Source organism: Meleagris gallopavo, chromosome 22, assembly GCF_000146605.3.
Source record: "Meleagris gallopavo isolate NT-WF06-2002-E0010 breed Aviagen turkey brand Nicholas breeding stock chromosome 22, Turkey_5.1, whole genome shotgun sequence".
NCBI classification, from domain to species: domain Eukaryota; kingdom Metazoa; phylum Chordata; class Aves; order Galliformes; family Phasianidae; genus Meleagris; species Meleagris gallopavo.
The window spans coordinates 813438-825098 of NC_015032.2; the positions used below are offsets into that span (position 1 = coordinate 813438).

Genomic DNA, 11661 nt, shown 5'->3' on the forward strand with positions numbered 1-11661 from the left:
ACTGGTGGCTTCAAATTGCACCAGGAGAGTCTCAAGGCTGGACACTGGGAAAGACTTATTCTCTGAGAGTGGTGAGGTATTGGAATGGGCTGCCCAGGGACGTGGAAGAGTCACTGTCCCTGGAGGTTTTCAAGAAACGTGGAGATGTGGTACTTAAGGACATGGTTTAATGGGCAATATTAGTGGTAGGCGGACAGTTGGATCAGATGACCTTTGAGGTCTTTTCCAGCCTTAATGATTTATGATTCTATGATCTGGTGTGTCCAAAGAATGGTAATGAAGCTGTGAAGGGTCTGGAGCACAAGATTATGAGGTGCAGTTGAGGGAACTGAGATGGTTCATTGTGGAGAAGAGGAGGCTCAGGGGAAACCTCATAGCTCTCTACAACCATCTGAAAGGAGGTTGTAGTGAGGTGGGGGTCAGCCTTTTCTCCCAGCTGATTAGTGATAGTATGAGAGGTAATGGTCTTAAGTTGCACCAAGAGAGGTTCAGGTAGGATATTAGGGAAAGCTTCTTAAAAAGAGTGGTCAGGCATTGGCACAAGCTGCCCAAGGAGGTGCTGGAGTCATTGTCCTTTGAGGGACGTGGTTTGGTGGGCATAGTGGTGACGGGATGACATTGGACTAGATGATCTTACTGGCTTTTTCCAACTTAATGATTCTATGAAACTGAAAGTCAGTTTTAAGTAATGAGAAGATCTTCTGAACAGAATTCTCTATAACAAAGGATACTTTTAGATGGGATCATACCTCTGGACTGAACTTATTTAAACTGCGGATAAAATGAATCACATTTTTTTCTGAAGCAATAACTTCATAAACAACAACTAAACAAATCTTACCGTTTCCATTTGGCAGCCAATGGCTTCTAACAGTGCTGAGTCTTGAACAATATTCAACATTGCACCTGAAGAATTACACAGAAGAGGTAACTAAAAACCACAGTAGAACACTTACAGCTACAATGTAGAGAAGCACTGAAGGTCTAAGCATCCAGAATCTCCTTCCTGATTTATACAGAGCTTTTATAAGAGTTTTATAAAACACGAGGATTTGTTCCAGGCTTAGCAATTTGATGCAGATGAGAGCTGAGATACAGATTCTTTTGGCTATTTTAAAAACACTTTGAACACAGGTTTCCTGAATTCCTCAGTTCTGAAGGATTCTTGTTTCACAGAAGGGCTGGAATGTTTCCCTGTCTCCCAGCAGATTGTGCTCATTTAAAAACTCAGGTTACATTTAAAGAGGTTTACTGATTTTGTGAGTAAAAAAGCAGCATTTGTTAGGTAACAGACAGCCAAAGTGCACTGTGTGTAATCCAAAGCCACCTCAAGGGTCACACAGTACTGTCTGCGCCTGGCACAAGGAGCCTCCCTTCCTCAGTTTGGCCATTAGGAGCCAAAAGGCACCTGGTAACTGGCAAACAAAAATGTGCTTTCACTACTTAATGGGCTGTCAGTACAGGCAGCAGCCTGTTGGAAGATAAGGTAATATCTGCTCCATCCAGCAACCGCTAAGACATCAACACGAGACCACAACCATTCTCATCATAATCAATAATCAAGGACCCATTAAACGAACCCCACATCTACTTTAGCACAAGCATTTTTACAGAGATGTTTCTGTCCAAATTTAGGCCGATATTTCCAACACCACTCTCCAAACTCTCAGATTATTAAAGTAAATATAAATTTCATTTCAGTTTAACAAAAACATTAAACCAAATTCCAAAATCAGAGGCATGATCCACCAAAACTCTCTTTACCTACAAGTGATCTCCAGGACCCAATCTTCCATGCCTTTTTATTTTTTTATTTTTTACTGCATTCAAATCAAACAGCAGGTAGACAGAAAAATCCAGCAGGAGAGAGAGAGCTACAAACAAGAGTAACACACAGGTAAACTAAAACTGACGATGTATTCTGGATGCCTTATGTCAAGTGGTACACACAGCCTGTAGCTGCATTATTTTTCCTTCAGCACAGCCATGAGGGTTTAGGAGAACAACAGCTGCTACAGGAAGGGAAACACTCCAGTTGTTGCCAAATATTTAAAAAGCAGCTGGAAATAAACACCAATGTTTCTGAGAGGATGGTGGCACATGCAAGAATCTCTGGCTAAGCTACAGACTCATGAATCCTCTCCAACCAAAGCCAGCAGGACATAAACTCCTGTTACACGTGTGGCGAACAATAGGAAAACTGAAGAAACAAAGCAGTAAGGTCTGTCAGCCAGGTAATGATAAAAAAACATCATGGGCAGAGTATCTGAAAAGCTGGGGTGCAGGCACCAACCCTTAGTGGAGGTATATAAAGAACGCACAGGTGGGATTTAACAGAACATCACTCACCCTACAGCTGATACAGCCACATGTGCACTGATGTTCTGTGAGCATGACTAAGAAACCACACACATCCTCATCCCCTCACTTGCAGCACTGGCTGCAAATCACCCTTTAAAATTATTACCCCCATGTCTTCTGCTTCTACAGAAAAGGTTTCAAGAGTTGTCTTGAAAGAACAGCTTTCAGAAAGACTTTGCAGACTGGATTTGTTTCCATTCACTTCATTGCTTATGCACTTTTTCCTCCCTCTTCTATTATCCAGGCAGGCTTCCAGAACCAATCAGATATCTACCCAGTGCAAATCCACCTGCTTTTTAAACTGCTAAAGGAAAATGGCATGGTAACTATTTTGAGGACACCATAATGTGAAGAAAGGTACTTTTACAAAATGAGAGGGAAGCAAATAAGGGAAAAAAAAGTGTAAGGCAACAAAATTTTTACCCGCCTGAAAATACATCTGCTTAACAGACTGTGCACTATTTAAGATTCCAGCTTCTACTTACTTCCTCAGCACTGACACCTTAACACATCCAACCACCTCAAAGCACAGTTTGTTGCCAAACCACGATGTATCTGCAGGCTCTATGCTGTAGCTTTTCTGCAAGGATTGACACAGTGCTGAACAAATACCATCTGTACTCTGCCAATGCTAGAGTACTTGTTACCCAGTATTTCAATTTGTTTCTAGGCTCAAGCAAGGCAAAAACTGAAATGTTCCCTGTAATCCATTACTCAAGATTTTTTTACCAATTTTAGAACATTTCTTCCTATTTCCATTCTGAGTTATGACTGACTTCTACTGCTAGAATGTGCTTTAATTCTGTTTTTACTTTTCAAGCATCATTCTACATTTAGAATGGTAGGGATTACATTTAGAATGGTAGAGAGAGATTACTTCATAAAAACGTGAGGCTTTTAAAGATGTTTTGAGAGTATGAGGGAGATTATACAGAAGATGATCTGACAGGAATTTCACTTTTTTCTTGCAAAGTATCCCATGAATGTACCGAATTATTCTAGGAGAGATGAAGACACTTCCATAACGCAATGGATAAATTTAAAATGTTGAAATTACCTAGTATCATCTGAGTGTTGTTGGGATCTGTTTCAGTTTGCAAAGCTCCTATAAGTATATTCACAAGCCTCAGCTTCAAGGAAAGGAAGGTTACTGGTTTATCATACGTTGAGCTGTCATCGTTGCTGAATTTCCCTTCCAGGACAACCTGCAGGAACAATGAATTTATTTCAGCATCAATTAGAGATTAGGTATTGTAGATATTGCCATATTTACACTAAACACACCAGCATAGCATTGCTTTCAAAAGTCAGTATCCACAGCACAAATTACTCCTGTCAAACTTGTGCTAAGAGTTTCAGGGCTAAACAGAATGCCAAATACCACAACTCACCTCACCCAAGTGTCACCCTACAACCCAAAAGACAAAATTCAACATGTAAAACAAAGCTGTAGGGTTATTACCTCCGATTTTATGGTTCCAAAATGATGAGGGAGAGGCAATAAAGACAGTAAGATGTTAATTGAAGCTCTTCTTAGCTCTGTGGGGTTTACATAGATTTTAAACTTTGAGAGTTCTCTGCAAATCAAAGCACCATACAATTAATAAACTTTTCATAGATTCTGAAGGCAAATCTAAGTGAAAATTAAATAAACAACCACCCCTTGGTCTTAAATAACTTGCAATATCCAATGTAGCTGTTTCTTCCTAGATTCAAGATTCTTATTTTACAGCAGTTGCAATGAAACAATTAGCAAATTATGAAATCCTGCCTGAATTGTTTTGCACTGAACCATTAAGCAAACAAAAGTCTTATTCATATTCTGCACCCTCAAGGCAGAAGTGCCAGTCACAAGCCTCTGTGTGCTTACTGCAAATCCCACCAACCCAGCTCTACCAGAAATCCCCAGAATATGCTCATGTGCATCTTGTATAAAATACACTCTGCTTGGAAATAGATCACATTTCTTATGAAGCCACGCGTAAATTCTGCTTGTAAGATCCACCTACAAGAAGCAGCAGCTCAGATTTAAGCCCAGAAGATGAGTAGTAGTTTATGCATAACTTCAAACTGAAATGCACCATCAGTACATACAACATATGGGGAAGAAGGCAGGCACAGAACAGTAGTAAAAGTGCCTTAAGTTGTTTAGCAAAACATGCAGAAATCTGTACAGCTCTGACAAACAAGGGCATGTATTCCAGTTTAGGAACCTACTGCAACTTCCCTAGTCTGTCTAAATGATCATTTTTTTCCATTTAGTGTTGTGTATAAAGTTACTTTCTCTTACTGCAGTAACAGCCAGTATAGACATGCTGTAAAATTCTCCTTAAAAATAAGTCGGCTTTAAATGTATTCTTTTCCCTATCCTTGTTTTTCAATAATGAATACTTAGATAACACAACTCAAACATTCTCATTTTTAAAAAGGGCTACTACTACTTTAAGGAACATTGCATTAAATGAAATGGAAAGTCAGAGCTTCTGAAATGCTGCTGTTATCACTATCACATACATACTCAACATTGGGCCCACATTACAGAACTCCTCCAGTGAAAGCCATCCAGGAATGACAGAAACCCCAGAAGATAAACATCTCCCCATATTTCTGGTAATACCTATAGGAAACAGCAGTTTACCTGTCGGGCAAAATAGTTTCAAGAGCCGAAATGAAATATGGAACCACGACATCAATTCCTTTCAGGTCACAGCAGAACAAAGGAGGGGAGTTCAGAATAACGCTGGCAAGAACGGGGTGGCAAACGAAATCTGCTATCTGCAAACCCTGAATTAAAAGCATGTAAAATCTGACAAAGAAAGATAAGATTGAATTATTTGCACATAAAAATATCAGCATCCCACACGAACACGAATGTGCAGCAATTTGATCTTTTCTACATAGAACAGCTTAAAAATCAGAGCTGAGAAAAGTTTTTCTGACCATTCCCCAAAGTTATGTTAGCACAGGCAAGTGCAGTTTGCTAGCTTTCAGAAAAAGCCACAGCAATCACACACATTACATGTGAAAAGCCAGCAGAGCACCATTCTGCTGAAACATCTGCCCTGTTGCAGCTCAGGGGCTGGGAGCTGCTGCAGCTACAGCACAGATGCGTGCTACCTGTGCTCCCTGCTACCGCCTTCCCCGTGTAAGGCTGTAAATGAGACCTTGGTTCTAATTCCCTAGCACAGAAGAAAAATACTGCTAAATCCCTGGGGGGGAACAGCACTGTGGACAGCAATTCTAACATCTGGAAAATAAGAGGGAAAATATTTCAAAGGAAAAAGCAGAGAGATGTGAAGCATTTATGTAGCTGGCCATCATCCCAAAGAACTTTATCTCTTCTAGTAGTTAGATTCCTCTACAGGTTTTAGGTTAAAGTGCATTTGTATTAAAAAAAAAAATACACAAAAAACCCTTTGCAACTTAAAACAGAGGAATCTGACTGTATAAGAGAAACAGACATCTAATGCATACAGCACTACCATATGAAATAAAATGGTCCAGTCTTCCAGAAGTTTTGATGCCACTTATGGCAAAGGAAATTGAACAGTTTGAGAGATATTTTTTATGAAATTGATTATCTGCCTCTGGCTTTTTCTACTTTTTAAACAAAAAAGTTGGAAAAACCAAGACTCTGATAGGCAGGATGGCCTTACTAGAAAGTAAACTGAAAATCAAAGTGGTTCAGGATGAAAAAAATATATATATAAAAATAACAGAATATTAATACATTTCTGTATGTTAAAGCCTTAAAAAAATATACTCCATTCTAGTGTTTCTTGATAACACCCTTTGCAGTCTAACAAAACAATCTCACATCTGCACACTTCTGTCCATTTTACCAACATTTGATGGCAAATTTAAAAACCTTCAAGTGTCAAAAAGACCAAAGAATTTCCCTCCAGCTGCTGGAGGGGCTCCCCCTCAACTAGAGCTCGAAGAAAGCCCAGTGGAAACCAGCACTGTGAGAAGACAAAGCCAACACTCAGTGTACAGAGGGAGCTGTGCCCGTGCCATGTGCAGGCCAACCGCGCTCTTAGAGCTGGCAGCACAATTCAGACAGTAACTGAATGCTATGCACTGCAAATTCCTTTGCACCGTAAAATTACACCAATAAAGCAACTGAAAGATAGGTTAGTACCGGGATAAGTAAGCTGGTAATATTTCCTCCCCAGTCTTCTTGCTACAAAATATCCTACACAGTGTCCCGCATGCCTCTGCCCTTCCTGCTTCATAGTTGTCTGGGAATTCACTGGCATCAAACAAAGGATTGGAAGCCATTGTATCTGTGGACATTTGGGATCCTTTCCGGCGAAACTCCACACTAGCTTGAGTTGCTATAGCTGGGAAAAGAAAAACAGCATTTCACTGCGTTTGTTAACATATATAATAGGCTCATGGGATCCTGGACACAAAGATCAAGTCCAATTTAGCAGTTATCATGAAGCTGTTAGTTCACTGCATTTGAGTCAGCGCTTCTGTTTGGGAACTATTTGAGGCTATTACTAACTTTTGTCCTTGTTAGGATTGCAACAATTGACCTTCATATTCTGAAGTTAATCCCAATTTTGTGTTGGGAAGTGTCTCTTGTATCCAGCAGTACCTCCCTATCCTCTCAGAGGACAAGGATCTCCTCACCTTGTTCTCATCTCCAGAAAATGACTTTCCTTGCACTCTTAAAATACCATCAAACTTTTTCACTGTGCCATTACTACCATCTCCACACAAGTGCTTACTTGCAACTGACTGATCACCTATCTTGCTCTGAACATCAAACTACTTTGATCCAATTACGTTGCATAAACATAAATGATAATTTGAAAAAAAAAATCCAAGAATTCCGAAGGACCCACTGTAAGAAAGAAATCTGCTGAGAGCCACTGCGCTGCTTTGGCCCCCCCCTCTCCCCATTTGAGCCCAGTGTGCTCCCAGATGGAAGCTGCCAGGAGGGCAGGCCTCCCCTGTGTGCTAACACACAGCGTGCTCTGCAGACATCTCCACAGACCACCATCACCACACGGGACTGGGTTCTGGGCTCTGGTTACAGCGGGGGAACTGGAGCTCAATGGTCTTTAAGGTCCCTCCCAACCCAAGGTTCTGTGATTCTTAGCTCTGTGCTCTGTTCCTGCAGGATGGCTCTGCCAGTCTGACTCAATTCATGTCTTTTTTCCAGTACACCTTTCACACACCAGTATCAGACACACAGGCTGCAAGAGGCTACTCATTTTGCTGGCTTCTTCATTTCTTCTAAAATGGCAACCAAAACAAATCTGTGTGTAATGCCCTCAAGGACCAAGGAGATAGGAAAAAAATAAAAAAATAAAAAAATAAAAAATTCACTCCTGGAATACTAATGGCAGAAGCAGCATTTTCTCTCGCATTTTTAGCTAAGACTATGCTGATCTTCAGACGTTTTATGAGCTACAAAACCAAACAGAACAAATAACGTGTGCTCCTAATGAATCAAGCTAACAACTCTACCAGTAGCAGAGAACCTGCTCTGTCTCATGCCTGGGATACTCGGGAATACCACGTTCACAATCAGTCTTGCAAACAAAGACTCGAACACTTGGATGTATGGAATACTTTCTCATTTATGGATAACATTTTTGTTTGGATTTAGTTTTTGCTGCTTGTTTGTGTTTCTTTTAAAAAGAAACTTTCCAATGACAAGCGCCTCCCGTTAATTTTTGTCTATAAATTCATTGTTTGACCTATTGTTAGCTTAGAAATTTTCACAGTGTAAGTAGTAAATAAGCACAAATCTTTATGCATCTTCCCATGAGCCATTTTTTGTCCTGAATAAGCTATCCAGCAATATACTGTAGTTGGAAAAAAACACTACATGCACAACGCATACAAATCAAACACTAGGTCTGTAAAATAAGCTTTAAGTAAAAAAACATGGTTAGTGCAAAGTCCTGAAACTCATGGCATGATCACAGACTAAAGTACATAAAAGATGGGACTGATTCAGGCAGATTAATTTGCTTTTGCCAACAATCCTCCCCATTCAAAAACACACACAAAAAAATTACTTGTCTTTTTCAAGTAAAAGTGCAAAAGCTACAAGAGACAATGAGAATGAATTTACAAATAAAAGATGGGATTATGGAAAAAGAAAAGCATGACCGCAATTAAGGAAAAGCTACTTGTTCCTACTTACAAGATTTATAAGAAAGAAGAATTTGGATAAAAGATGCTGCAAGATAATAGAAATAAAATGGAAACAAATCAAAGGACAGCAGTAGTTATAAAATACTTTTAAGATGGTGAAATTGTAATATAAGTTAAGAAGCTTTTAGCTTTTTTAAAAAATAGATTAAAAGCTTTATGATACAGCAAGCTTGTTAAACACACAGGAAATCGGCATTCAGGTCCAAAATTATGGTTTTGAGAGTATCATGCAAAACAATGAACAAAAAGTTACAAAATACTAGCAAGTTTTAGATCTGTTCATACCAACGTACATCAGTTCTTTAAAAGGACGTATTAACCCTTCCCAGCTCAGGTGCATTCGCCTATGTTACCCTGTACGTGAGCACAAGCGGGCTCCCCCACGGCTTCAGTGACTCGGTTATGTCTCGTAAGGGGCAGATTACTTACCTACAGAGCCTCCTCAACCAAAGGTTCCAAGCCATAAGCTCCTGACTGCACTACTGCTCCATCCTCCGTATGCCACGCTGCTAGCAACCCAAACCAGCATGGGCACGCCTCCCCTGACCATTAGCTCCACCAACAACCTTCCAAAGCAGAAATAAGAGCCAGAGCACCACTAGAAAGATCAGCATCTCAAAAACAGTCTCCAGAAACAGATGAAGAGTAAAAGGACTCCAGTAGCCAGGCATCATGAGAGCAATCTGCATCTCTCGCATTCTCTGCACACCTCGGTCAGACCAAGACCTATACCAAGCCTCTCAGCAATGCTCACAACTTCCCCCATCAAGGCTTCTCCTGCCTGCCTCCTAGACCTATGCAGTCTTTGGGGCACCACAATAGCAACAGGAGGGCCAAAATGATGAGGATTAAACTTTACCCCAAGATTGCTTCGAGGCCCAAGAGCACCTGGGTGATACCAGCAACCATCTGCAGCAACTCCCCCAGCCACTTTACAACACAGGGCTGGCAAGCTTGTGACTTCTTTGGGAACAAGGTTTAAGAACTAGCCCATCCGACTGGAAGATCCTCTCATTAAAACACTGGCACAAGGGATTAATGAGTTTCTCCCAGTCCTCACCGTTTGCTGAGGACAGCAGTGAGCAGCAGCACACTTACACAGCCCAGCGTGTCTGATACATCCAGCTGGAGCTCAGCACCTGCACGCATTCCCCAGAGCTGCCATATTCAGGAATATCTTCCTAAAGCCTTCCCGATGGATTTCTCAAGGAGTTTTATCATGTGGAGCACCCCATCCCACGCTTAAATAACGATCACTGAGCCATCTCATTCTACAGACTGTACCAGCAACACCCAACTCCTTTCAATGCCAAACACATTACAGAACAGAACATTTTTCCACTCTTCCTATGATACAGAATAATGTCTAGTAGCTGCCTTCTGTAAAGCTTCATGCTAAGGTTTCAGTGCACAAACTAAAAAACCCTAAAACCTGACACAGAACAGGCACAAGGGCATTGGCACTGACGATGCCAAGATCCCTGTTACATCTTCAGAATCGAAACAACTACGAAAAACCACCTGGAAGGAGGAGGCTCAGAGCAAACAGGAAGATTGCTTTCTAGGTGACGAAACCCTATCAACACTCAGCTGTATACAGATTACCTCCAGCTAACCTCACAGCAGAGAAAATAATTCTGCAATCTCTTTTTTCCCAAACAGACACAGATTAAAAACACTACAACTGCAAATGTGAAATATCTATGAAAACCATTGCAGGATTCTAGATTAGTACAATTTTTACCATGGAAATAACAGAAAATTGAAAAGAGCGGGGCAGTATTTATTTTCACATAACCATAGAACAGCTGAAGTTGGAACATGTGGAGATCACCTAGTTGGGCATCCTGCTCAAATCAAAGCAAGATCAACTAGTGCCAGCTGGGTTACTCTCCCATCCACCCAAGTATTTTTCAAAACCTACAATAAGTTGGTTTATAATATTTTTTCCACCTCATAAATGCCTTTCTTACTCTTCTAGATTTCCTTTCAGGAGGTGAAAGAGTTGAAGAAATCAGAAACACAAGGCACCACATCTAGAATAAAAGCAAAAGGTCCAGAAAAGCTGTATCTACTAATTTGCCTAGTCCTTGAGCAACTGCTCCTTAATTCATAAAACTCATCAAAAAGATGTCTTGTAAGATGGGAGAAAGATGATGTGCGGTCCCTGTGAATCAGCAGGGCTCATTTGAAGGCGTTGAAGTAATTTCTGAAGTAGAATTTGAAACTGCATCTCATCCTTCATGCTTTCTTCTAGGGTAGCTCATGAATATTTATTTAGAAATCACATCACATCAGTATTTGTTGAAAATTTGTGTCACCTTTCTGGAAAGGTGCACCATGGCAGTGAGATCTCCTTGGTCTTGCAGAGAGAGGATTTTCTTCCTGAGACTTACACAAGATTTATCAATAACAGTGCCAAACATGCAAAACACATTAGTGACATAAGCATTACAGTACTAAGCTGTTGAGAATGGGAGATGGACTGCAGGCTACAGGCTTGGGGCAGAGTAGCTGGAAAGTTGCACAGAGAAAAAGCATCTGGAGGCGTTAGCTGACAGCTGGCTGAACATGAGCCAGCAGTGTGCCCAGCTGGCCAAGAAGGCCAACGGCATCAGAAACAGCACAGCCAGCAGAGTGATCGTACCTCTGCAGTCAGCACTGTGAGGCCGCACCTTGAGGGCTGTGTTCAGTGCTGGGCCCTGCCTACGAGAAAGACACTGAGACCATGGAGTGCATCCAGAGAAGGGCAACAGAGCTGTGAGGGAGCTGAAGCACAAGATCATGAGAAGCAGTTGAGGGAATTGGGGTGGTTCATTGTGGAGAAGAGGAGGCTCAGAGGAAACCTCATCACTCTCAACAACTCTCTGAAAGGAGAGTGAAGCAAGGTGGGGGTTGGCCTCTGCTCCCAGAATACTGGTGGCTTCAAATTGCACCAGGAGAGTCTCAAGGCTGGACACTGGGAAAGACTTATTCTCTGAGAGTGGTGAGGTATTGGAATGGGCTGCCCAGGGACGTGGAAGAGTCACTGTCCCTGGAGGTTTTCAAGAAACGTGGAGATGTGGTACTTAAGGACATGGTTTAATGGGCAATATTAGTGGTAGGCGGACAGTTGGATCAGAT

The 11661-nt window shown here is 41.2% G+C and overlaps 1 protein-coding gene across 2 annotated transcripts in view; it reads right to left on the reverse strand.

Annotated features, from left to right (window-relative positions):
- The window catches only part of RALGAPB (Ral GTPase activating protein non-catalytic beta subunit), a 60748-nt gene that overhangs the window by 31548 nt on the left and 17539 nt on the right, over positions 1-11661 (reverse strand). For both annotated transcript variants that reach the window (XM_003211893.4, XM_010722228.3), the window contains exons 10-14: positions 6503-6704; positions 5000-5167; positions 3824-3938; positions 3419-3566; positions 842-906 (exon numbers count right to left, since the gene is read on the reverse strand). In XM_003211893.4, coding sequence (XP_003211941.1) covers positions 842-906; positions 3419-3566; positions 3824-3938; positions 5000-5167; positions 6503-6704 — 698 coding nt within the window. The remainder of the gene's footprint in view (positions 1-841; positions 907-3418; positions 3567-3823; positions 3939-4999; positions 5168-6502; positions 6705-11661) is intronic.